This window comes from Hydractinia symbiolongicarpus, chromosome 12 (assembly GCF_029227915.1).
Source record: "Hydractinia symbiolongicarpus strain clone_291-10 chromosome 12, HSymV2.1, whole genome shotgun sequence".
Taxonomy (NCBI): Eukaryota; Metazoa; Cnidaria; class Hydrozoa; order Anthoathecata; family Hydractiniidae; genus Hydractinia; species Hydractinia symbiolongicarpus.
In genome coordinates, this window is record NC_079886.1 from 10,757,693 (window position 1) to 10,784,856 (window position 27,164).

Genomic DNA, 27,164 nt, shown 5'->3' on the forward strand with positions numbered 1-27,164 from the left:
TATGTCTTCTGTCAATATAAGACAGTAGTTAATCACCACCGATGTGTCTGAACAATGTAAAATGAAACTGTGTAAAAACCTGAATAAACGAGACATTTTTCTCTCTAAATTTTATATTCCGTATATTTTACTCGAAAATAAAAAGTAATATGACAAGTTCGTTTTTATAACAAACAGTAACTTACTTTTTGCGTTCCTGCTCTTTCTTTTTCAGTTTTTGATCGTACAATTGCTTCGCCCTTTCCTGACGCTGTTTACTAATTTGTGTCGCTTCGTGGTTTTTTGACGCTTTCTCTGTTTTGACTTGATTGGCTTTTTGCAGGTGCCAGTCTTGGTCGATGGCATCTAATTTCAGTTTCCGAATCCATTGTCTGTAATCATTAAATTCTTTAATAGTGCACTTCACATAACCATCCTTTGTTACCAAGCCTATTGACAGGACAAAGCATTTAACCATTTTTATATTGTACTGTTTAAAAACAAACTACAATTTTCAGCCTTGTGATTCTCAATGCGTCCAAGTCTATGTAAGTTTCAACCAATTCATTTCAAGCAGATTCTCTATATCTTAAAACGATAAATACAAGGGAAATATTTTTCCCTTGTATTTATCGTTTTTTTTTAAGGGAAATATTTTTCCCTTGTATTTATCTCCTAAATTTGATTTTTTTTTTAATTTTTAACAAATGCCTTGTTTAGTAGATAGTAGAAAACAAGATCCATCATTTTTTAAACTATTGGTGACAGGTACAATAATAATATACGTTGTCTCTAGGACCTTGCATCATATATCAGGTATGTGTTTTAAAATATAATGAAAAGAAAACACTTCAAAACTTTTATAGCTTTTCGCAATTTTGAGTTCTTAAATACCCCGGTAAACGAAAAAAATTTGTCATACGAAAAATAAGAAGGTACTACTTTGCAAATAATTGAGTAAAATGATTCCTAAGTCGTAAGAAATATTTCATACCAGACAGAAACAAAAATTCATGGTCATGGGTTCATTGAACACGAATTATATGAAATTGATTCACACCCACCACCACCAAAAACCTTTCCCTCGGACAATGCCTAGCTTCATTAGCTAACTATGTGTTTTTGCCTTGAATACTATATAAAAACCTAACACTTTAATTGATTAAAAATTTAAAAACGAGTTAAAAATATTCATAGTTTACAAAATGAGGAAGTTGTTGTGGGCTTGTGAAAAAGTAATTTACCTATTTTGCCGCTTCAGAAATCCGAAAAGATATTAAATATTCTGCAAATTAACTAAACTCTATTTCCAGGGGAGACAGGCCACGGATTACCAATTAAAAATTTTCGTTGCATTTTAAATAAAGTTAGAGAAAGAGGTGATTGGGTAATGCTGGGGAGGAGGAGGGATTAACTGGGGCAGGTGTTCTCCATGTAGCAATTGTCAAGGGGGAGTTATTCCAAGTAAGGAAAGTCCACTACATTTGTGATCTGCGTTCTTGGAATTAAAGGAAGCCTCGAACTTATACTGAACTTTTACTAAGAAATAAATGTATACTCGTCATTACCTAATTTTAACAACAGACGATTAAATTTTGACTTTTAAAAAGAGAATTTCACCTTGTCGTTTCGATTAGCAAGCCCGTCCCAAACCCTGAAGTCATTTCTTTCTATCGGAATACCGAGGCTTTCGCCTTGTCGTCTTCAAGAGGAAGTTGTGATAACTTAAAAAAAGTTTTAAAGATTTATCCTTCGCGACATTAGCTTCAAGCTAATGTCGCAAAATATATTCACAAATTTTGGCGGAACTCTTTATGTTTGGAAAAATGTAGTCATCCATCCATCATCAGCAAACAATTGCGTATCCTTAAGATAACTCGATTGAGCCCATCTTAAAACTGCTCAAAAGACAAAAGGAATTCCAGCAGAAACAATCATTGACTTAAAACTTTCATATGTGAAATCAAAACACTCACAAACCTACCCCTCTAAATTTATTGGTACCCTCCCCACCCCCGAACTTGCGATATTCTTTCTGCCACCTATAGATGCATATATTTCTACTAGAAATTATAAAAAAATAAGAACAAAATAAGAAGAGCTTCATCCTTCAATCATTGTTTTCAAAAGTAAAACAACCTGAGTCTGCAAAGTACTTATGTCATAATTTGTTCTTCTAGCTTGAAGAACAAATTATGACGTAAATACTTTTGTTTTAAATTTCGGTAATTCATGAGCACAATTATAGGACTTCATTTGCAGAAAAACACTTTTCATATAAGGTTACAGATTTGGGAGAAATTTGCAGGGGAAAATAAAATAGAACGAAATAAGGCTGGATTCATCAGTTCTGTTCTTACTATTAAGAACAAACTAGATGTTATAAAAAATCTGGCAGTCAGAAATTTTTGAATGTATATATAAAACAAACCTTTTTCAGTCAATCTTTTTCGTACGAGAGAATTGTTTAGATAATCATGCAGATGTGGATCGTGTAAAAAATTATACCCCGGAGGTGGTCGATACGGTTCGCTCAAATCAAACTCTGCATCTGGTGGTACTCGAAATCTCTGAAAGAAAACAAATTTTGCTTTAATTTATTGCAAACACACTGGGCTTTTTTCGCCTCAAGTATCCTTTTGATGGTACCCACCCATCTAGAAGATATTTTAACCACCTTAAAAAACTTTTATTGAATTTAACCACCTTAAATAATTTTCAACAGCTTTAAGGTATGTTAAAAGAAAACTTTGCAGAAATATAGTGTAGCATAAATGATATTCATTAGATAGATAGATAGATGTGCATATTTTACATGGCTAGCCTCACAAATATCGAGGGATATACCCTGTCTATTATTTCCAGGAGGGGCCATGGCGTAGATGGAGAGTCCTAGAGTATTTAATGCTCATTTTGAGCTACGCAGACCCAATTAGAGCCCGCGCTCTACTAGACAACTCCCGGCAACATCCAACGGCCCACACAGTGTGCCATCTTCCCAATTTCCCTCACATGGCTTGGGTTAACCCGGGGCTATGGTAACATTCACTCGCCCATGTTGAATCGCCGTCAAGAGGAATCGAACCCCGGTCTCCCGCACAGAGTACGAGAGCTATAACCACTAATCTACGGCGCCACAATTTACTGTGACGTCAAAAAAAAATTTGAGACCACGTTTTCTATCCACTGATCATTACTGGTTTATTGGATTTCGTTCAATACCACCAACTTACTTTTTCATTGAAACTCCTAGCATACTCTCCATCAAAATGTGCTGAATTTTATTAATTTTTTATTTAGCACATTTTCAAGGACACATTTTTCAGAGTTGTCATGGAAACCATGTTGCATTGTTTTTGCTTACTTTCTGTAGTATTCCAAAAGATAATATTATGAAAGATAATAACATAGAAATCCAACTTTCTAAGTAAAAAAGCAGGGAGGTCCAAAGACCACAGAATTAGAGTAAGTGTCACTCCCCCCGACATTAATGGAAGTAAAGAAGTACCTTGGTGCCTATTTTAGTGGTTGCTAGGTCAATCATATCGCTTAGTCCCGGAACCATCGGTACTTTTCCATCGAGACTTCCTGGTGTTTCGTACAGTATCAAATTTGCTTTCACTTGTGGAAAAGTAAAACCTTGTTTTTCGTGGATACCAGCATCATCTAACCAACTCCAGGGATTCTTGTTTGGAAATTTTATGAATTTCTCCTTCTTCTGCGCCACCATAATTATTACGCCACCTTATTGAAACTTTATAAAAATAACATTAGTTTTAACGCATAAAATTTTGTTAACAACGAACCAACTCGTTTTTAACTGTTTACAAAACTGCAACTGACTTTCGATTTCGTGCGTTAACTAATGTTCGAATTTAACCCGAATCGAACGTTGTTTTATAATAGAAACCATAGCATTGCTAGTTGGAACTTCGCAAAATCTTGTTGATGTTCCCTAATTTTCCCACAACACAGGCCCCCAATATTCATCTGTTTTATGAGCGAATTAGGAAACATATCGCAAAATTAAGAATTTCTAGCTAACATTTCCTGGTGGAATAAAGGTAAATTTGGAGAACCTAGAAACCCAGGCTCTTAAGGACGATGAATTAGCACTACAATGAGCAATATACTTCATCCTTTTAAATTGTAATAAATATTACTTTTATTCTACTCTTTTCAACAAGACTTCTTTTTTCAGAGGGGGAGCATAAATTTTTTTTCATTACAATGATTCTTGCGAAATGCTACAATTAATTTATTTAATTCTTCTGCCAGAGAAATTTTACGAAGGGCGAAAATTTCAGCGAAAAAAAGCGGCCGAAATTCTTTTTCGACTGCATAATCTAAATCCCAAAAACGAGCCAAGCTAAACCATGTGCATAACGTTGTAAAACTACTTTTGTAGCAAGATAATGTTGTTAAGGGCAGCTATAATCTTTAAAATTTTGGCGGGATTCTTCAGTGCGGCTTGGCCCAACTCTTAAGAGGCGATGTAATAAGCCAGACCAAGGCGTGATGAGTATACGGAAAAAGTGATTGCTCTTTGTAAAAGAGTTCCTGTTCCGTTGTACAGTCCTGTCATTTAGTTATACTCCCCTTTGAATTACTAGCCGCTGACCGCGCTAATTTAATAACTTTTAAAGTTCACAAACAGCGTTAGTTTAATTAATTTCATTGAGCGCTCTATTTTCAAAGAGTTGAGTTTTCGAAACGATAATTTTATAACCTATTTCAATTTAAACTTTAATGCAAAGATAAAATTCTGCTCCGAAATTTTTGGGATTTTTTTGTATTTCTAGTGATGATGTCATACTTGCTTTTTACCTTTTCATATTTGTTTAGGAATTCCAGTAGCATTGCAAATAATTGGCTTGAGTTACACGAAAGGAAAAGGATTTGGCACCAAGCACCAGTAAGTAATATATTAAAGTACGCACATCAAAGTCGATTGTATTTAGAGGACATCTATAGTAAACATTGAAAAAATTGTGAATTTCGTAAACATGTTGAATCACGGAGCTCGATTGTTGAATTAAAGCTTAGATTTAGAGGTTTTAAAATAACCAAAACAACCAACGGCCACCCAACAATCGATTAGGGTTGATCTCTTTTGACCTGCAAAGGTTCCAACCTCTGGTTCTCTATAGCAATCTTCTTACTTCTAAAGATGCCAGTACTAGATTTCCTTGTAAATGCCAAATTAATTTTTACTTAGTTAACATGTAAAAAACCGTAAGTTTACTATTTTAGCGAATTTGATAAAGAAGTTTGATTAATTTCTGTAAACACTTAATATACCAAGGAAACCGGTAACCGTGTTTCGACTTTTTTATTATTTTTATAATTTTAAAACGCGATTCCTTAATTATCAATTCTTTATTGCGTAGGGAAATAATCCTAAAAAATGAATCCTGCATTATTATTTACGACTGCTTTTTATAGTTGCTGGTTAAGTGATGAGGCTCTGTGGATATTTGTCATCCCTGTTGCAACTGTCGTAGCTGTAAGAACCTTTTTTAAGTATATTTATACGGGTTTTTTTTGTTTTCTTTTTGCCTACGAAACCAGGTGCATTTAGGGATTAGAAAGCTTGAACACACAATTCTCTCCATTTTAACACAATAAAACTGTAGCTAGATTTTAAATTGCTTTAGCCAATGTAAAGGTCTTCAATGCTAAAAATGTTTTAAAAAAAGGCCCAACCATGACTAGACTCTTTCTAGTCCCAGTAATTTTCCCTCCACTTGCAAAACCAGTTCGTCAGCCCTGATAATGTAACTTTTCATGACTGGTGGTGTGTATCTGCATTTTTAATTCACATTTAGTATCTTTTATTTTCATTCTGAATAACCGCATGCACTTTTTAATCTTTCAGACCAATTTTGGTATTAGCATGTACGTATTGCGTCGATTATATGGCACAAAAGTGATGGAGAATGCAAAGAATATTATCAAGGCTAAGTAAGTAAAAACCATCTTCTTTTAAACAGCCAACAAAATCACTAAATTTAATCACAATGATTTCTGCATTCTTACGATTTTTTTTTAGAAAGTTACTTCGAGCCTTGGTTGTTCTTACACCTTCGCTTGGATTAACCTGGTTGGTTGGAATTTTTGTGTCAATATTTCCAAAGAATCGTCCCTTGCAATATGTATTCGCTCTGTTCTCTACCAATCAGGTAAACATTAAGCGTACCACCTGCTTAGAAATTGAAAAATTTCAAAAAGGTTGTTTTTTTTTCGCCACCTTCGAGATAATTTTGTAAATTGACACAAATTTTTGTTGTAAAAATACAGACATTTTTGTATTCGATTTCTTTATTGCGTCACAGTGTTTTTCGTTTTGTTGTTACACAAATGATTGACGTAGTCGAGAAATTTTCTATTCGGGCTTTACTTTGCACTGTACTTTCAAAATATCATATACGTGTTGGTCACACGGATATGATCTTTTGAAAATCCACATCATACATCATTTGCAACGATATTTCGTTAGTGATGTTCTCTAAGCTTGATTAAGTCTCTTTTCTTGCTTCACACACAAGCTGTCAAATTGTGAAAAAAAAGAATCATAGTGCTTCATGTCTACATGAGTGCGGTGAGACAGTGAAAAGAAGTTTTGAAAAATGTTCAAATTATTGTGGGACGTTAACGCACCGCAGTTTTTCCGTTTCTCAGAATCTCCGTGTATAGTCGGTTGGTGATCACGTAGCTTCGGAAATACTCTACTTCACTTAAATTTTGTAAGGAACTCGCCCGTCGTACATATTTTTTGTATTGCTATCTCGTGATTTTTTGTTCGCCTGTTAACATGAAGTAATTAAATTAATTATATGGACAGACCAAACTAAGTTTGTGCGCAATTATTTTAAACAAACAGCAAACGAATATTATTAATATAGAGAGTATTTTCACAAAGTATTCGGGTCAGAAAGTTCGTTTTCACAGGTATTTATAAATCTAAAAATAAGAACAGCGAAATTAAGACCATGGACTTTTTTGGACTTTAAAAGTATGTGGAGGCATAAAGTTCCAGCGGTCTATAACTTCTTGCAGGGTTATAGTTATGATGAAATAAAACTTTGGCGCAATTGTAATATGAGATTAAAAAATAAACAAGCATTGTAAATTTAAGAGCGTTTGAGAGTGTTCTAAGTATATTTCGCCATTCTGTTTTGATTTTCTGTTAGTAATATAAATAGTTTATAACACATATTTTGGTTTTTGCACATAAAAAAGGATAAGTATACGCAAAATTCTAAAATATCTAACTAATATTCCATGTATCAAATTACAATCGTAAAATCAGCGTAAAAAAATCTTAAAAAAAAAACTCAGCCGAAATGTTTACATTATCAACGTAAACCCTCATATGATTAACAGATCAAAATTTATAGAATTTCTCATTTTATTTAGAAAGTATTCTTTGGCGGTTTTCAGCAATGTCTAGTAACTTGTGACGTCATTCACAAGTGGAGTCAAAAATTTGTAAAATATGCTAGTCATAAAAATATTAATAGTAACTAGGTTTCATAACAATTGAGCAAATAATTCAGAAGATTTTAAGATTTGAATTTACTTTGTGCTTTTCCCCTTCCATACCAAATAGAGTTAAACGACGTTAAAAAATTGATCATTATCCTTCAAAATTTCGAAGATCTTATAGATCAGACAGAATGTAAAAATTCGCTGTAGAACTAAATAATTGAATTTTAAGCAGATAGTGGTATTTTGAACAAATTTCAAGCTTTTGATGACATCATAGATAAGTGCAGACTTAAGCAGAAATTTATTGCTATCATTTTGTTCTTTTTGTGACGTACTATAAATGTGCCAAATTTAATTTAATTTGGACAAGCGTATGAAAAGTTTTTTTTGTTCAAGATTAGAGTTATAAAGATTACTATCAAAACATGTTTTTCTTTCATGTTTTCTGTTATTCTCAGGCTTCAATCTGGATTCAAATATATCGTTTGTTTTATAGGGTGTATGGATATTTATATGTTGCATGATCATGGACAAAAAGGTTAGCAATTTTTAAATAATTGGGAAAGTGGAAGAGCTTTTAAAAAAGGAAAATGTGTAGAATTATATTTTTACTTACCTTTAATAATGTTTTACGAATTTACATGCTCCTGCATAAAAAAACCTATTTTATAGGTATACGTAATGCTATGAAGAGAACAGAACTTATTTCTTCAAAATGGTGCTGTATAGTGTGTGTTTAACTCGACATTAATTTCTGTTCTGTAAAATATGCATCGAGCTTTTGAAAATAGAATACCTGATACTTGTAAACTCTGCTTTAAAAGGTTTTCTCCGAAAAGTGTTTACGAAAGTGGACCAGAAAAAACAATTGTTCTTCTTAAATTCTAAATTATATTGCCACTTTTTTTGCGTTTCAGATACGAACGGATCTTCATCGCCGATTTACCCCGCGAAACAGAAGTTCACAAAGAACATGACAACGCGCTATCATTGTTATCAAGATTAATTAATCACGGGCATAGTTTATGGCGGTTTTGTATTGTATTGTATTTTGCTCATATTACCTTTCTTAGTGAGGACGGGGGAGGGGGAGGATGCGGGGGACGTGGTTGAGAATATACCATACAAGAATTTTGTCAGTAAGAAATTCAGTTTTTTTGCCTTTATATCTATGAAAATCTCCAGAAAACCTCTTTGTTTTCAAGAATTCGAAGCACATTTTAAATAGTAAAAATTAAGGCCTTCTTGAAGGACAGATAATTTTGAAACACACAATTTTTTAAGTGCCTTTCGGTTATTTTTCTTATAAAAATATTGCATATCACATTTTCCCTAGGATCTATTCCCTGGAGCAGGTAATTACGGCCGTCACCAAGTTTATCATAAAGACAAAAATTCGCTGGCAATAAGAGTGCGTTATATCAATTGGCATTTGTAATCATATTCAATACTAAATAAACTACAATATTTATCTTGTTTTGTGCCCAGTTTAACAAATTTCATGTTTTTTATTACATCAATAAAACAATATAAAAAAAAATTGATTTAAAAATCAATTACTATTAACTATCTTCTAAACCAAATTGCTTTCCAGAAAATCCAAAAGAAATGAAATCGTCCCTGTAAATGTTATATAACGTGCGTAGAAAAGACTTGGGAATTTCTAAATAAAATCTCATCATAACAGAATTAGCGCTTTCTCTATAATTATCAGTGGCGTTGTAAGGGAACTTGTATTTTTCGTAAAGACCTGTCTGTTTCAATACCTCTTCAGCGTCTTGCAGCAGCGTGTCCATTTTGCCAATGAAGTCGTATTTCATAGTGCAAGGACTGCACAGTTTTGTCATTATTTGCCAGTGTTCGTCAAAAGCTTTATGCCCTTTTTTCTGATGTACTGAAATTAAATACATTAAGAATTCTTTAAAAGTTACCCCTTTTCCTGCATCGTATTCTGCTTTACTTAGATTTACACGAAACATCCTTAATATAACCGAACCGTACCGCTTTTGAAAACCAGGATGGGCTGGTTGCTTTAATTTATTTCGATATGCGGAAAATAATCTCTCGAACGGATGTCTGACGAACACGAAAGCATAGTAAGAGTTTCTTCTCCATGCAAGTTCTGTTTCATTTAGATTTCGTAGCATTGAATATTTCATATTGTGCAGCTGGTCCTTGTCCTTAACTTGAAACAAGTCTTTCATTCTTCCATCAAAAACTTGAAGCAATCGTTTCCAATTTGTACAAGCAGCTTTTGGTATGGAACAGTAAATAATTTCTTTCTTTTCACTATAGAACATATTATTCATCAGAGGTTTACTTCTTCTTAACTGATCTTTTGTTTGGTTATAGCGGCAGAAATTCCGCAATATCTGCTGCCTCTCCATTTGTGTTTCCTTATTGGTTTTAGTTATTCTCGCGGTTGTTTTAGGTGATGGTGGCAGCGGAGTACCTTGATTTAGTGAATTCTTGCTTCTCTGAATAAAAATTTATGGTAAATGTTAGTACTTGTCCGATTACCGCCCCAATAGAGTTATAACTCTAACCCTTAACTTTGGGAAGAGGGTGGAGTGGGTAACTGTCTAGTACCATCAGTCTGGCGTATGCAGATTTATTTTTTGCGTAATCGTTTCTGTGGACTGGACCTGTTATTTAAAAAAGTACCTGAATGTTTTCATAATTGCTGTAACGAAGGTTGATTCCATTTTCTATAACGCAAGATGAAAGGTTTTTATTTTTGCATATTTTACAAAGCATTTTTGCTAAATAAAGAAGCTCAGTAAGTATAATAACCATACAGCCATGTAAAAAAGAGTCTTCCCCTCTCCTCTTTCCCTGGACTGAATGAGTTAAAAGAACAATACAATTAAAAATACCAGGATAGAGGGCTTTTATAAGAAAGAAAATAAGCATTCATTTCTTACCTTTGCAGCTTGAAAACATAAGTAAACATTGAATAACGGAAAGCAGAAGCACTAGAAATATCAACAAGACAAGTAGTTTGAACATGCCGTTGTTTACTTCGTATCCGCCATATTGAAAATTAACTTTTGCTCTCTTAAATTCCATTGTACCTAAAACAGGTTAATTTATGTTTCAAACTCACATTAATATATTTGCCTTACTCAAAACTTTGAAGATATATAAACACTGAATTAAAAATCAGTTTATCGTCATTGGAAGATCATTTATAACTTACTGTTGCACGCATTTTTTATGAGCAACGTTTGATTAAAATAGATTGAAAAATAAAGCAACAATCAACCTAAAGTGATTAAATCTCTTTAATAATATCCGTATTCCGTTTGTCTGTTTGTTCGCGTGAAGAAAGTCGTGTTATGTAAACACGAAATGTGATATAATATTTTTTTTCACAAAAGCTTTTGTGTAATTTAAAAATTCTTATACAAAAGCCTTTTTTATTCCTTCGATGCAGTCTCTTTGATATAATAACATGCGCAGCTAAAATCAATTCGTAGTTTTGATTATTGGCGCTTTTTAAGGAAATTAACAAAACAAGTTAAAGATAATAAAAAAGTCATTAATTCATCAAAACTAAATATTAATGTTTATTGGCATACTCATCCAACTGAATAAATTTGATCCTAAAAAGATCCTGCTAACTCTTTCCAAATGAAAAGCCAACAACAACGACTAAGTAACATTTGACGCCCCGGAGAAAGAACAAACTCAAGAAACAGACATATATGTAAAAATCAAGCTTCTTAAAAAAAATGTCAGAGTGGTGCACAGCTTCCTTAAAATTGAGTTTGAGGGTGCAGAACAAATTGATAAAAGGTAACCCTTACCAACCATGCATAACAACACCAGCCAGTTATTCACGGGGACTTCAAGAATGACAATCTCCGTTTTGAAAATGACTGTTTAGCTGTTTTAGCACATTCATCCAGTTTATCTTTCTCAACTAAATTTCAAAAAGATTGAATTTCATTAAACATTAACTTGGAACATATGTTTAAAACATTTTGATTGTGATTTAACTTCATAAGGTAAAATTAAAGAGAAGCTAAATGGTAATTTAAATTATTTACCATTTCGCTTCCATGCATTCAAGACAGCAACCGTGAACACAGGTTGTTTTTTGAACCACAACAATTGTGAAATTGTGGGTGGGCACCCAACGCCTAAAGCGCAATTTAAATTTTATAAATAAAATTGAAAGAAGATTCTAACACTGCATTTTTACAACCCAATTGCGTGCGAGCAGGCAACGAAACTGGTAAAGGTAAAACAAATAGCTAAATAATCATGAAGAAATGACACAAGATGTCAACAAGACGTTATTTCTTTCCTGAAAACATGAAATACTACAAAGTAGATCTCATCTGTTGTAATTTTTGTTGTGTTGATTCTTGTAAAACGGCTTTGAAGAGAGATAACAAGTTATATATACAGGTACACCCTGTATACTATTTGCGTACAGTATATGGGAAAAGGAAGATTAGATCTTTTTTTTGATTTTTTTTATTAGCTCTCAAATGTGCTAAGAGGCGCTTCCTGCTCTTCTGCAAATTCTCAAATTTATTTCATAAAATCTCAATCTAACACTACTTCTTTTAACCCAATCGATTGCGTTTGGGTCCGCGAAACTGGAGCACAGACTGCTTTCTTCTTCAGTTTAAAGCGACACTACTACACTTTTTAAAACATCATTTTGTAAATGTAATCAACTTTCATTTCAAAATATGACGTCATGTTGACGACCTACTAGACTAGAAACCTTTATTAAAAATATCTTCAACGCTTGGACCATGGGAATTTGCTTTTGAGGTTGAAGCAGAACGGGTGGAGAGTGATATCATTACCTGTGTAATAATACCTGTGCTCAGTAGGACTTGTTTGATCGCTTATTATTGTATCGCTTAACATAGGTTTATAAGGGTTAACATGACTTAGCACTAACTGGCCAGGCTCGTCATCCTTTCTCCAGTTTGATGACCATTGAAGATAGTTTTCATAGATTCGACAACACATAGTTCACTGTCATCTACAAACTCGTGAAAAGTAGTGATTGGAAGTTTCTCCAATTATCTACATGACTCGTGAAAAGTAGTAATTGGAAGTTTCTCCAATTATCTACATGACTTGTGAAGTTTGTGATATATAAAAGTAATAATCAATTCAAAATTAGCCTATGCTTGATAGAGATGATGAAGTCCTAAAGACCATGCAGCCGACGTTAGAGCAAAAATCATTGTTGTCATAAGTGACAAAGGTCTATCTAACAAAATACCGGTCTCGTCCATCTTTTTAGATAATCTAGCACTACTCGAACATTCCACATTGTGGTAAACCAAGGTTGTGGTGGGCGTTGATTAAAAATACCTGTAATAAGAGAACTGATGAATGGATTTTCTCCCAAAGATTTCCCATCCAACCATTATAAGTTGAGATGGCTGCACGTTGATAGCATATAGTATTAAAAGAGTAACCTGACTCGAACATGGAAGCTAAACAATCAAAAACCGATTCACAGTAGACTGAAATGGATCATTTTTGTGTTTGTCATGCTAGCTACCCCATCTACCCCAGGCCGAAGTGTAACTTGACGCAGAAAACTGCCTTCTGCATGAGATGATACGTTTAGGAGCTCTATCTGAAATTCCTTCTGCGCAAGTATTTCATTGAAACCATCAAAACCGGTATATTTAGGCTTTTGTTTTGTACTTATGGATAATTTATTTCTGTAGGATTTTTAATAAATCCTTTTTTTAAAAAAATTGAATACCATGCCTGACCTTGGAGTTTCCTTAATATTCTGTGAATTAAGATTAAGAAGGGTGGAAAGGTATAGAGAAGAGTTTTGGACCAGTCTTGTTGCATGACGTCCATCCCCTTACTGGATTTGGTTTTAAGAGTAGTGCTTTGTTAGTTGTTGAGACAACCGACTTGTAAATAAATATATTTATGGACACCCGAGAGGGTGATAAATGTAATGGAACACAATAGGGCAACTTCCACTCGGATGGGTCTGTTGTGTTTCGAGACTTCAAATTTCCCCATACATACAAAGCGTTGGGGACGTAATTGTAATCTTCTAAAATATCAAATGTTTCTAGATATCTTTTGAGATATAGCACATTTCCAAGGAGGCTTACCTCCTATTTCTAAAAGATAACAAAGTGCCACTGGTAACATCTCGATAAAGGTTTGAATCGCTATTTTTATTGCTAGAAGTTCCAGGTAAATGGATGTGATTGTTTTTTTTCTCTTTGCCTTCCCCTTTAAAGTATCTGTTACTTGTGGTAGGTGGTGTATACATGAGAGGGTATATTTCCCTCTCTCATACATCGCTTGATTACTTGTTATGACTCAGTAACAAAATCTACTGTTCAAAACAACTACAAAAGTTCTTTGACTAACGATGCTTTTTCTTCACCTTTATCTCTACATTTATCAAAAGTAACCCACATTTTGCACAGTGGTCCAACAACTTTTTAAACTTTGCATTGAATCCTCGCTACCAAATTTTCAAAATTCTTGTGTCTTCTTTTTCTCTTTTGTTACACCCCCCTGAGAATCATCCAGCTTTATGACTCATCTCTTTTTCTGATTTGGATTTATGGAACAATTTATTCATATAATTGGCCATTTTCTCTGACAATGATATGCTTGATTTGCAGAGCATTAACTAAACCATTAGCCAATCTTTTTTCTTCTAAATTATTACTTTCTTTCTTTCCTGAATCTAAACGTTCTTCTCTAGATACATCTTCACAACACTCTGTAAATGAGTCATTATAATATACAGATTAACGGGATTAAATCAGATAACTTTTAAGTTGCGGCTCCCTTCCTTGTTTGCAATAACCTTGAAAAAGGATGGAAAGAGGATGGAAACAGTTTGTACTCTAGTTTTACGGAGCCGAACGTAACCGATTACGTTGAAAATCGATTGCGATGTTATGAAATAAAATAGTTTAATCCGACGGCTTGAAGCTTTCCCCCGTCAAAAACCACACCCGTCGCAGAGAAAATTACAAACTAAAAGAGTCCGTTGCAAACTCACGGAAACATAGCTTCATTTAATTGAAAGTTTTGATACGTTTGGAGTGGACAAGCCACTTATCTCTATTATAAACAAACCCTTAGCCTTTACACATTTAAAACTATGTGCTTTAAAATAAAGCAATGTTAAGTTTTACTTGCATAGTAAATGTCGAACAGGATTATATTAAGAGATCTCAATGGCTTACCTTAAAACGCAGCGTAACAAAGGCGAACATACAAAGTTTAAGACTTTAGCGTTAACATTTAAACATTCTATGCTTCGTTGATTTTTGCTACATATCGTTGCTATGGAAACACGTGTTAATTTGATATCTCCGGATAGCATTACTTACCCAAATACTATATAATGTTTTTTATGGATAACTTTTTCAACTAAATGAAACATGCTTTAATGGTACACAATTTTCGTGCTACTTTTATTGTGGTTTTTTAAACATTTTAGCCAAGTTTGCAAGATATTCCTATCAAAGATTTTTTTTTATAAAAATATGCTTTATAAAAATATCAGGTTGTGATTTTAGGTTAAAATCAACAGGTTTATTGTTTAGCAGCCTGGTTAGGAAGTTGGTATTTTTATAAAAAAAAACAACGTGCAGTATTTTACTTATGATTTCATTCGGTCTGGTTAATTTCGCGAGTTTTATTTCGAGCGCCAAATGTAGGCGTATTCGCGCAGTGCCAAGTTCGCTTCTGGTAAAATAACTAAAAACAGAAAAAAACGCACAAATCCAGGTAAAATTGCTCTTTCTTAAAACAGATTATAGTCTTGACACATGGGAACCTATTGCGTAGTACCCGAAGGGGTCTTCATTGTTCCTTGTTTTTATGGGGGAGTCCTGTGCGAAATATTTATTTGTAGCCAATTTATAGGATTAAAATCTTAAAATTTCCGCCGGCTTTTCTGCTCCAACCACTTGCCCCCTCTTACATTTGTGTGCCAGCTACGTCCCTGGAACATAATCAAAAAGAGAAACATGCCTAAGTTCGCGGATAAGCTTAATTAGTGTGACAAAGCCAATTATAAAGCTTATTGAAAAAAATATGACATTTTGTTTTTAGTTCACCCTTTTCGCGCTACCTTGTCGCTGTATCCACGTTCTATGCAAATTCTAGACTGTGCTAGTTATCAACCTCGTTCCCAGGGCTTTTTGATTAATTTGCCTCAGGGGCAAGAGACCCTTGGGACAAGGTTGACTAGTTCCAAAAGAAAAAAGTACCTACAATTTTTAATTATTTTTGATCTGCAAAATTAAATTGAATTATTTGCATTTCAAAAAACATTAAAAAATTTCTATCATAAATAATTTACCTTTGTTTTAAAGGGTAGCTATAAATTTAGCATATCAATCAAACTCGTTCCCAGGCTTTTTCACTTTTTGTTGTGTGGCGAACAGGAAAGATTTGTTACTGATTTAAGACATAGAGTTTTAACTTAATACTTTGCACATCATTTTGTTTTTGTTTTAATATTTTACCACACTGTAAAAAAACAAAGAGAACCTGGGGACAAGGTTGCTGAAATAAAAACCACTACATAAAAGTTAAGTTACAGGATTCCAGTTGGTTCTTCGTTCTTGCAAAGAAGCAGAAAGAACATGTTTTGCCCGCGATTTATTTGACAACAACCGCGGGTAATATCATACTGCATATCGTTTAATTTCTTCATCTGTCAAAAGATCACTCACCACTGGTTTTAAAGTTAAATGCCGCTGCAAAAATCATGCGCAAAATCTTCACTTTTTACGAGTCGTGTTTATCATAAATCACACAACGGTATGATTGATTGATTCCTCCTTCTTGTTTTTCAAATTATTAAATAGATTGCAGTAGTTAGTGTGAGGTAAGAGTTTTTTTTTAAGCATCAGTGTTAAAATATAAAATTCAAAGATATAAAGTTTAATTCGGATTTACATTTGTTAACGCCATCATGAAGTAACCTAATATCTTCATTTCTTTCCCTAGAAACTTCAGAATATCCGAGGAGCATTTCAACCCTATCTTTCCCCCATACGGTTACGCATTTTATGTGTAATAGCATCTGTTAGCCGAGAGAGCGGGAGGAATAGTCGTTAGATCGTAGAAACATCCTAGGGTTGGCCCGACATATATATTCAGGTGCTTTTGGCCAGATTTTCAGCGTCGTGCGTAGCCTCGGCATTGTTATTTCGTGTATCCTTAGCACAAAATAATGGTTCGGATACCATTTTGAACAGAATACGGTTAAATATACAGCAGAAAAAAAGTAGTATTCAACTTTTTTGAAATATCATGAACGCATTTGTCAACCTCGTTCCCAAGGCTTTTCTTCCATACCTTTAAAAATAAAAAACGCCTGGGAACTATGTTTCATAGAAGCTGTTATTTGATTGGTATCACTTTTGACGGGTTTAAGAATGTATTTATCGTTTCTTTAGGTCACTTTCAAGTGAGTATATCATGTTGATGTTGGCACAGGCTTTAGTTTCAGTATTTTGTTTCCAGCTTGCATCCCCTGCAAATACAGGTATGTTTGTCTCTTTTAGCATATTATGGATGTCCTATGTGTAGACATCGAACTGTATGTTTGTTATGTTCTGACTTTACTTTTTATCTATTGTAAAACGACTTGATTTTATTTATTGTAGGCCCTGCGTGGAAAAAACAAGAAATATCATGTCCTGATAACTGTCCTCCATCTTGCGCTCCGTATTGTCTTTCTGAATGTTGTTCTCCTGCACCCTACTCTATACCTCCACCACCACCACCTCCACAGACGTACTACTATCCACCAGCTCCACAGGGCCTTCCCGGACCACAGGGATTGGAGGGTCCACAAGGACCAGATGGTCCCCCAGGAGAGCCTGGACCGGCAGGAGAGCCTGGTGTTGTTGGTCCGCCAGGTCCTCCCGGTGCACCTGCTGGGTCACAAGGAGAAGATGGACCACAAGGTGCAACAGGAGCCCCTGGATTTTCAGGTCCGCCTGGGCCTCCTGGTCCTGTCGGAGAGACTGGGGCAGTGGGGAGGCCTGGTCCACCAGCTCCACCACCGCCTCCCCCAGCGTTCTGTCCAAATTTATGTGCAGTCGAATGTACAAACCACTGTCACCCCACCTGTTGTGTGGTTACATCATAAAAGCATTTCTGACATTAAAAGCAAAAAATGCAAACTCGATGCGAAGAAAATAACTACGTATTGGTGTTAGGAGACATGGTTAAAGACCTGGTGGAAACACGTGTTCTTACATTCATTTTATGCATTATATGTGCAATGTCGAAATTCGAAAAAGAAGTGTAAATATGCTCACTAGAAATTTTGTATCAATTTAATACCAAAACTGTATATATGTACACTCAAGGATAGATAAGATTCTACCTCGTTATAAATGGCAAATAGGAGACGAGGTTGACAAAACTGTAAATTCTTTAACGGCAAAAAAAAAAAAAGATATGCTTTTTTTTTCTTGCGTTGTCTATTCCAGTTTGCAGTCAACGAAACCTAATTTGTACACATTTGCGAAAAAAATATTTGCCTCGTAAAATTATGTACAGAAATTATGTGTGCAAATTAATGTGCAGGAAGGTATACTTCCTTCCAAAAAAATTACTTTTTCTCAAGTTTTTTTTTCACGATTTGCGTTAACAGTTACAAACAGAACTTACCTGTTTACATAAAAGAAACGATATATTTTGGTAAAAGTTCTGAAATTTTACTTTTATTCCTTGTCTTTTATTTAACTTGCATGAAATTTATTACGCGCGGAATAGATTGTTGGAGGTGCGAAAATAAATACGCAAAAATAATTTGCAGGAAGCGGTAGTCAACTACATGGCATTGAGTTACACAGCTTTTCAATACTTAGCTGAATCTTCCAGCGTTTGGTGTACGGGCATGCGCATTAGAGATCTTTTGGCCGGCCACGACGTCTGTATTTCCGCAACCTTGAAAGTAAGACGAGCCCACCAAGTGTAAATTTTCTAAAACGCTACAGTCTTAAATATAATAGAAATTGAGCATACAGAACGCCGTCGTTTGAACGATGGACTGCGGTTCAACAGCATGTACCCACGAAATATTAATCAAGATAACATTCGTGAAAATCAATACCTGCGAAAAAGAAACAAGAATAGCTTTTGTTTCAGAGTAAAAAAGAGTGCAATTTCATTGACGGAAGAAGAGTAAATTTTATCTGCGAGAGTTTTTACAATCATTCGCGAAAATATGAGCCGCGAAACCATTAAGAGAGATCTCACTTTGACATTTAGACAACTTCTCGAATTGTTAGAAAGGAACAATAAAATTTGATCACCGTTGATTTCTATTCAGAAAAAAACAATGTACAGGAATATAAGAATTTTTGTGCAAACACTTTTAATACAAAAATACCTCTACAATTTTATAATTACATCTCATAAAAATATACACCTCTCCACAACAACACAATCACATTCTTTAGCACAAAAACATAAAAAAACTCTCTTGAAACCGTCGTCATGGTTAAATGTGCAAACTATACACCAAATATCACTACGGTGTTACTACTCAGGGTTTAACTATACGGGGCTCCCACACCTCAAAACATTGAAATATTTTACTTTGCTTATCTTGATGGGAAATTTATGAAATATAAACACTCTCGTGTACCATTTACATGTTTTTTTTTTTAGATGCAATATTTATAAAAACACGAAAATATTCCAATTTATTTGAAGCAGAAGAGCTAACAAAAAACTCATGACGAGTATTATATCCTATGATATTCACAACATTCAGTTACAAGATTTCACCCATCGAGAAAACATTGACCACACTTAGCACATTTTTAGTTGATATGTAAGTATTTATCGAGATTCTTAACCGAAACTAAATACATAAGTGGTCCTAAAAAACAACAAAACTGAGATAACTGAAAAAGACTATCTTATGGTGTTATCGCTTATAGAATACAAAAAGTAACACTGTGTGTATTTCATAACCTTCTTAGCACACGTGACAATTCAAATTTTAGGCTCAAGTTTTTAGGCAGTATTCAAACTAAACGTAAATTCTATTACATGAAATATTATATATTTTTTTTATCGTTTGCAATTCTATAAGGGTAGGTGCTAGAAAATCCGGCTGAAGTTAAATATATAGCATCAACCATTTATGTTATATGAAACCTTTTCAGAATATTAAAACGCTTGAATAAAAAATCACCAAAATCAGAAACACCAATTATACACATAAACCATAACCTTTGACGTCATAACAACAGTTACAACACTTTAAGATGCGTCAAATTTCTCATATTTTGGTTCATTCTCCTTGAACAAACCTGAAAGACAAATGTGATGATTTAGTTAAAATATCCAAAACACCTGTCTAATACAAAAAAAATTCTTTAGATTCGAATGGTAGCAGTTTTCTATCATCTGGGTGATTCTCAAGTACTAAAAAACAAGCCTTAAAAAATATAAATACGGATTTAGTTACTAACCATACTTCATACGGATTTGATCGTGTTTTAGCCTTCTCTCTTCATCCCTGAAAAAAATACAGAAATTTTATGTTGTATACAACTTCACAACACAACACAGAACTCTAAACCGGTATATTATAAGCAACACATGAAAGTAAAATTTTGACATAAAAAACATCGGTGGGTTTTAAAAATGTGCAACTAAATTTGTTTACAATAAAACATCGCCATGCTTTGATATTTTGAAGTTAATTAGATTAATATTGACTTCACTTAATCAACAAAATGTTAAAATATATTGACCTCATTTATCTCAAAAAACTCTGCCTTAAGTTTTTCTTGTTTCCAGTAAATCACATTACAAAAAATATTTACTTGGCTGCGTGGCGGTCCTCTCTTTCTTTTTTGCGTTGATCACTCCTATTGTCTTCTTTGGCCCACCTAGAAAAACAAGTCATAAGTAGAAAGCCATGGAAACAAAATTCCAGGACTTTTTCCAATAAATTAACTATAACAATTCCAGGTGGATTTTAAGATTATCAAGGAAAGTGTTTAAAAAATGTATACTGAACCAAATTAACAGTAATTCAGCCTTCAATAACAATATCGGAGAAAGAGGTTAATGTGATCCATCTTTAGCCAGTGCTTAAAAAACTCATCATTCAACAGGATATATAACTATATAAAGGTATTGAAAAAATTTAATAGGTTTTTTTTCAGCATTATTGATTAAAAAAGTCAAGTTTCCTGGACCTTTTTCTAAAACGGCCATTTATCAAAAAAGTGTGAGAGTGTTTAGAATAAAAAACTGCAACATATTAGTGTCCATTGATGAAAAAACTAATAATTAATTTCACAAAAACACCCAAAAATGGAAAAGTGTCTTACTACACAAAAAATAATTTAGAACTGATTGTTTCAAGATTCGATACTCCATGACTAGCCTTGTGTGCATCACATAATTTACTTTGGTTTTTAATAACAAAAATGTTAGTAACATAATGCTGCACACTAATTAGATTTGCACTTGTTTTTACTCTCATATGCACACGTCAGACCTTTCAAAAAACAATGTCAAATTAGTACATGACTTCTTGAGATACTACCTACTTCTTTCTTCTACGCTCCCTGCAACAGTTTCGACAACAGCAACAATATATACATGCAATCGCAATCACCAGTATAACAAAAGCACAAATTGGTATGACGATTAACAAGAAATTTCCAGACACTATAAAATACAATTACAGTCAACATCCAAACCAGCAACTTTCAGTTTACACCTCATTGCACTAACAATTGAGCTGATGTTATGATCGTAAGGTAAATTTGAGATAAGTCCCTCACTACAAAATTATACAAATTAAGAAAATTTCTGATTCTAAAACCCTTTGAAACAAAAATAATTTTGAAACCATTAGTGGCCCCCAGTGGAAACAATCCACTAACTATAGGTTTTTGTGATTTTCTGGGCTAGCCACTTTAAATATTTATTATTATTATTATTATTATTAACCATACTTCCAACTTGCATTAAAAGACAAAAAAAGACAAATATATGTTTTTACCTTTGCATTGAGAAAAAGCATACCATTTGCCATCACACTCGCTCTTTGAAGGCTTTATGGTTGGTCGTTCACCACATTTCTTTGTAGGTACACACCAGTAACACTGGATGAAAAGTAAGATTAGAATATTTATACTTTTATTTGTACTATAACAAGGGTAATAAAGTAAACTGAGCTTTTACAGTACTCAGAGTTTCATGTATTCACTATACAATCCTCAGCTGTAAAATAAATTCAACTGATCTGAATTCCTATAAGTATAACAAAATTAAATGAGGCTGTAAAACGTGCAATAAAATCAGTAATTTACAATAAGAAAAGTGTCAAAATGTCATTATCAGTCTTTTGATTTATAATTGGCCAATAGGTATTTGTTCATATGGCGGCATTTAGAAACGATCTCCGACCTTTTGTTTAAAAGTTCGTTTTTATTTTCGTAACTAAGGATTTCCAATTTCTCTTGCAGACAAAGTGGACATGATTTGCTTTTGTTCGAGTAACTTCTCACACGTTTTACGATCGACCAGTTTAACTCCGGCGTGATATTTTGATCCTTTAACTGCCAGATGTAAGTGGACAGCGTGGTACTGTTCATGTACTTTTTGTTGTTGAAAGATAATTTGTGCCCACCGTAGCGTTCTTTGAACTCTTTCTCAGTTAACCCGATGTAGGCCTTTTTTGGTTGGTTTTGAGCGGTGACTTCGCATTTGTAGATGACAGACTGAACTCTACAATTTCCTTGTAGAGGGATTAATTTTGTTATACTTATAGGAATTCAGATCAGTTGAATTTATTTTACAGCTGAGGATTGTATAGTGAATACATGAAACTCTGAGTACTGTAAAAGCTCAGTTTACTTTATTACCCTTGTTATATGGCTCCTGTGATTTAATGTTATAGTCGAGCACTGTTTTGAGGATAGCATTACGCATCTGTATTGAATATAAACAGCTCCTGGATTTATCTTGTCGAGCACTTTGTTTTGCTTTCATCAATGGAGAAAATAAACTTTGCTTACTCCTTGAAGAACATACCGATTCCTGATAAAAATTCTTACAAGACTAAATTAATTGATAAAATCGAAGCAGTCATAAAACGTATGCGCTGGAAAATGTACTGGATTAACAACAGGGACGGAAATACAATTCCAAAAGCAGAAACCTTCGGATTTAAAAGTAAGAACACTCCTCCACCTTGCACCGAACTGGAAAACTTCGAATCAGATTTACTGGACCTATTTGAAAACATCGAATTTCGTAACACACATGACACCTTCCAACGAAAACTGAAAAAGGACATTTCAAGCATTCGCAAATCAAACAAGGTTTACGTTTTTGCCGATAAGACTTCAAACATTTACACGATGGCACCAGACCTCCACGAAAAGCTATTGAAAGAAAACGTCACCAAAACGTACAAAAAAGCACCGCCCCTTCTCGAAAAAGCGATCAACTCCGAAGCAAAAGAAATTGCATCTTCTTACAAAATAGACAATCGCGCTGAAAAACTCGCAAAATCTCCTGCATTTATATCCTTGAAAGATCACAAAGAAAACTTTCATCAAAAACAGCCTTGTCGTCTTATAAACCCATGTAAAAGTGAGCTTGGTGCCATTAGCAAATCGATTTTGGACCGAATTAATTCAGACCTACGAAACTTACTTCATGTTAACCAGTGGAAAAACACCGACCAGGTATTGGATTGGTTTTCCTCATTGCACAACAAACAAACCTGTACTTTCATCCAGCTTGATATCAAAGAATTTTACCCATCAATTACAAACAACATTCTAGACGAGGCATTACGCTTTGCAAAGGAACACACTACGATATCAGACAAAGAAATAAGAACTATCTTACACTGCCGAAAGTCACTTTTGTTTTTCAATGAAGAGCCATGGAAGAAAAAAGATATACATGGATGTTTTGACGTTACTATGGGAAGCTTTGATGGAGCCGAAATTTGTGAGTTAGTTGGCATTCTTATTCTGCAAAAGCTCTCTTCAATCGTGAGAAAAGACGACATCGGCTTATACCGTGATGACGGATTATTAGTATTAAGAAACTCAAGAGGCAGATCAACAGACACCAAACGTAAAAAAATAATCGAAACCTTCAAAACGATCGGATTCGACATCGAGATTCAAACTAACCTAAAAAGAGTAGACTTCCTCGACGTTACACTTGATTTAGATTCAGAAACTTTCAAACCCTACAAAAAGCCAAACGATCAGCTCCAATACGTCCACATTTTATCTAACCATCCAAAAAATATTTTGAAACAACTACCAATATCAATCAACGATAGGCTTGTCAAAAATTCGTCAAACGAACAAGTTTTTGACCAAGCCAAAACGGAATACGAAGAAGCCCTCCGAAAAAGCGGATACAAAAACCTGAACTTGTCCTTCAATAAAAAGGAACCCAATCGGATTGGCAGAAATAGGAAACGAAACGTGATATGGTTTAACCCACCTTTCAATAAAAATGTTGTTAACGACGTCGGGAGATCCTTTCTGAAACTAATTAAGAAGCACTTTACAAAAGAAAACAACCTTCAAAAAGTTTTCAATAAGAATAACGTTAAAGTCAGCTACAGTTGTACAGAAAACGTGAAGTCCATCATTAATTCACATAATAAAAAAGTTTCTTCAAAACAAATAATCGATACACCAACATGCAATTGCAGAGTTAAAAGAACGTGCCCTCTACAAGGAAATTGTAGAGTTCAGTCTGTCATCTACAAATGCGAAGTCACCGCTCAAAACCAACCAAAAAAGGCCTACATCGGGTTAACTGAGAAAGAGTTCAAAGAACGCTACGGTGGGCACAAATTATCTTTCAACAACAAAAAGTACATGAACAGTACCACGCTGTCCACTTACATCTGGCAGTTAAAGGATCAAAATATCACGCCGGAGTTAAACTGGTCGATCGTAAAACGTGTGAGAAGTTACTCGAACAAAAGCAAATCATGTCCACTTTGTCTGCAAGAGAAATTGGAAATCCTTAGTTACGAAAATAAAAACGAACTTTTAAACAAAAGGTCGGAGATCGTTTCTAAATGCCGCCATATGAACAAATACCTATTGGCCAATTATAAATCAAAAGACTGATAATGACATTTTGACACTTTTCTTATTGTAAATTACTGATTTTATTGCACGTTTTACAGCCTCATTTAATTTTGTTATACTTATAGGAATTCAGATCAGTTGAATTTATTTTACAGCTGAGGATTGTATAGTGAATACATGAAACTCTGAGTACTGTAAAAGCTCAGTTTACTTTATTACCCTTGTTATATGGCTCCTGTGATTTAATGTTATAGTCGAGCACTGTTTTGAGGATAGCATTACGCATCTGTATTGAATATTTGTACTATATAAAAACGTAACACAACTGGATAGTGGTAGATTAACTTACATCAAAATCTTTTACACAATCAGAACAACTAGTGTTGTCTTTATCACTACACAAAGCTAAAAAAAATGTAAAAGATATACAAAATTAAAAGTCACCATGCAAAATTATTAACCAAATAAAATACAATCCAGAAACTTACCTGAGGATTCAGTAACTAGAGTTGATAAAAACAGGACCAGCAATGTACTTAACACAAATTCTGCTTTCATTTTTATTTACTTACTATTATCTAAAATCATATATAAAAAGAATTTTAAATAGGCAAAAGGTTGGCCAACATTGAAGGTGAGGTTGAGGTGCACCTTTATAATAATGCCTGTTGATTCTGTAACAGGTTGATGATGGTCCTTGGTTCGGGGAACTGGCCAATTTTATTTTTGTCTCAATTACCCATTATGTCCTTCCATTTGTAAGTTTATAATAATGCCATCAACCTGTTGATTCTGTAACAGGTTGATGATCCTTGGATTGGGGGACTTGACAAAGCTTAAATAAGATGTGTCTCAACTATACCCACTTGTGAAATGAAAGTTATGTCCTTCTGTTTGTAAGTTAATTGGTCTTAAAATTCATAAATGCAATGAATTGACATTGTGGCAGACATCAGAAGTAATGAGTGTATGCCTATTTGACAAATAAAATTTGTAGTTTTCTTAACCATAACCAAAGAATTCCATAAAAAATCATGTGTGTGAAACAGTTTCCATATTCAGAATTTCTTTAGTGTATATATTAGGAAAAAAGCTGGACTTGGGTTTCTTATTTTCTAATCAATTGAAAAATTTCTATAAATTTTATAATAAATGTTATATATAGAGGTTTGCTATGTATTTTAAATTTTTAATTTTATACTGAGCTATAGCCTATTAGGCATCACACATTATACCTATATAATAAATTATTTCAGCCTTTTAATTGGGCAGGGACAGTTTCAATTCAATGTTACTAACAGTGTAAAATTCTCCTTGTTCTTTTTGTCCTCCACAATTGTTCCAAGATTGAAGATGTGCATCCATAGATCCACATATAAGACCTAGTCACCTATTTGTCACTATCCGAAGATTGGCTAGCCAAGTCTTAAAAACATGGGCACATTCCAAGAGATTTGGTAGTATAGATGAGTTGCAGCGTGACATAGTTGTTTTGATTTTGCATCAAAACAATGGACATGTGCATGCATGTACACAGGCAAGAAATATAAAAAACAGACCGCAATGATCAAATAAATCAAGTTGAAAAAGCAACTTACTTTTTAAAATAATTAAAACCTGATCCTAAAAAGAGAAAATGATAGTTAAGAAAAAACAATTCCAGCTCCTTTGAGATTGTTTATTTCTTAAATCTATAAATTAAAGGAAAAAGTCAATTATCTTTCTATGGTTCTTCTTTTATTGCCTGTAAAAATGCGCGCATATACAGAACTTTGTAAACATTCGCAACTATAAGAACAATGTAAAAAAAGCAAAAGTCAGTAGCTAGCTAGCTATAATATGTGAGTGATCCATAAACTAAACATATTTTTAAGGGGAACCTTGTTTCCTGCAGTATTAAGTGAATGCTATTCAAAATTAAAAACCTACAAAATTAATACCTAGCTATTCCCGTATCCTGGTTAACATGCTTGAAATATTCTGATCATTTTTAACAAAAATGACCAATTCAGCATCAAAATTTATGGAAACATGCAAATTTTCAAGTTTATACACTAGCTATGTAAGTACAACAGTATAATTGCCTCTATTAGTAGCCAAACTTTTGATGTTTTATGAAAAAACGACCACACAAATTCACTGCAGTGAAAATTTTTCATATTATGGTCAAACTCCTATAAAATTTAAAAACTTTAAATTACAAAAAATCCTGTTCTAATAATCTTTTGGTATTCTAAATTTCCTATGTTATATAATTTTTGCTGATAAATTCCAATATGCCACTCATTTTTCTCAAAGTTCCTTGTTTTCTTTTTCAAAATTTGATAATGTTAACCCGGATCCGAGAATAGCTAGCTAGCCAGCTACCCATCCATGCATTATCCCCCAGCCATAAACAAGAACAAGAAATTAAAAGACAGCAAGACAGTCAACGAATGCTAATTCAATTAAAAAAACTACAACAGTCAAATTATCTTTTTGGGATGTGTAATTCGGATATCGTGGAAGCAATAAAAAGGTAAACTAGAATAAAAGAAAAAAAGAAAAGAAATCCTTCAGTGTTGTGATGAGTCCTGTGTG

General features: G+C 33.8%; 6 protein-coding genes across 9 annotated transcripts in view; 3 read left to right on the forward strand and 3 right to left on the reverse strand.

The window, feature by feature from the left end:
* The window catches only part of LOC130621975 (uncharacterized), a 15,307-nt gene extending 11,464 nt beyond the window's left edge, over window positions 1-3,843 (reverse strand). The window contains exons 1-3 of the mRNA XM_057437364.1: window positions 3,488-3,843; window positions 2,411-2,549; window positions 186-429 (exon numbers count right to left, since the gene is read on the reverse strand). Coding sequence (XP_057293347.1) covers window positions 186-429; window positions 2,411-2,549; window positions 3,488-3,709 — 605 coding nt within the window. The 5' untranslated portion in view covers window positions 3,710-3,843. The remainder of the gene's footprint in view (window positions 1-185; window positions 430-2,410; window positions 2,550-3,487) is intronic.
* Window positions 1-9,022, forward strand: part of LOC130621976 (adhesion G protein-coupled receptor L3-like) — a 27,416-nt gene extending 18,394 nt beyond the window's left edge. Inside the window, exons 13-18 of the mRNA XM_057437365.1 lie at window positions 4,825-4,894; window positions 5,425-5,485; window positions 5,858-5,943; window positions 6,032-6,161; window positions 7,967-8,008; window positions 8,388-9,022. Coding sequence (XP_057293348.1) covers window positions 4,825-4,894; window positions 5,425-5,485; window positions 5,858-5,943; window positions 6,032-6,161; window positions 7,967-8,008; window positions 8,388-8,447 — 449 coding nt within the window. The 3' untranslated portion in view covers window positions 8,448-9,022. The remainder of the gene's footprint in view (window positions 1-4,824; window positions 4,895-5,424; window positions 5,486-5,857; window positions 5,944-6,031; window positions 6,162-7,966; window positions 8,009-8,387) is intronic.
* LOC130621977 (carbohydrate sulfotransferase 11-like) lies at window positions 8,931-11,485 on the reverse strand. Of its 3 annotated transcripts, XM_057437368.1 has the most exons (5): window positions 11,280-11,485; window positions 10,395-10,544; window positions 10,135-10,178; window positions 9,472-9,947; window positions 9,200-9,364 (listed from the first exon to the last, which is right to left on the reverse strand). In XM_057437368.1, the coding sequence occupies exons 1-5, from the start codon at window positions 11,284-11,286 to the stop codon at window positions 9,343-9,345; spliced, it is 699 nt and encodes a 232-aa protein (XP_057293351.1). In that variant the 5' UTR covers window positions 11,287-11,485; the 3' UTR covers window positions 9,200-9,342. The 3 variants fall into 3 exon arrangements, with proteins under 3 accessions (XP_057293349.1, XP_057293350.1, XP_057293351.1); XM_057437366.1 differs by having other exon boundaries at window positions 8,931-9,947; window positions 11,280-11,400; XM_057437367.1 differs by lacking the exon at window positions 11,280-11,485 and adding an exon at window positions 10,670-10,780 and having other exon boundaries at window positions 8,931-9,947.
* A 4,624-nt stretch (window positions 11,486-16,109) lies between these two features.
* Window positions 16,110-18,541, forward strand: LOC130622011 (collagen alpha-1(IX) chain-like). 2 transcript variants are annotated; one of them, XM_057437406.1, is made up of 3 exons: window positions 16,110-16,342; window positions 16,917-17,005; window positions 17,127-18,541. In XM_057437406.1, exons 2-3 carry the CDS (start codon window positions 16,939-16,941, stop codon window positions 17,612-17,614), a joined length of 555 nt encoding a protein of 184 aa, XP_057293389.1. In that variant the 5' UTR covers window positions 16,110-16,342; window positions 16,917-16,938; the 3' UTR covers window positions 17,615-18,541. The 2 variants fall into 2 exon arrangements, with proteins under 2 accessions (XP_057293389.1, XP_057293390.1); XM_057437407.1 differs by lacking the exon at window positions 16,110-16,342 and having other exon boundaries at window positions 16,649-17,005.
* Window positions 18,542-18,779: 238 nt separating this feature from the next.
* On the reverse strand, window positions 18,780-26,309 carry LOC130622013 (pituitary tumor-transforming gene 1 protein-interacting protein-like). The gene is made up of 8 exons (XM_057437408.1): window positions 26,183-26,309; window positions 25,073-25,162; window positions 24,934-24,989; window positions 21,509-21,611; window positions 21,051-21,171; window positions 20,316-20,381; window positions 19,959-20,005; window positions 18,780-19,796 (listed from the first exon to the last, which is right to left on the reverse strand). The coding sequence occupies exons 2-8, from the start codon at window positions 25,140-25,142 to the stop codon at window positions 19,747-19,749; spliced, it is 513 nt and encodes a 170-aa protein (XP_057293391.1). The 5' UTR covers window positions 25,143-25,162; window positions 26,183-26,309; the 3' UTR covers window positions 18,780-19,746.
* Window positions 21,870-24,874, forward strand: LOC130622009 (uncharacterized). The gene is made up of 2 exons (XM_057437404.1): window positions 21,870-22,139; window positions 23,585-24,874. The coding sequence occupies exons 1-2, from the start codon at window positions 22,102-22,104 to the stop codon at window positions 24,621-24,623; spliced, it is 1,077 nt and encodes a 358-aa protein (XP_057293387.1). The 5' UTR covers window positions 21,870-22,101; the 3' UTR covers window positions 24,624-24,874.
* Window positions 26,310-27,164: the final 855 nt, after the last annotated feature.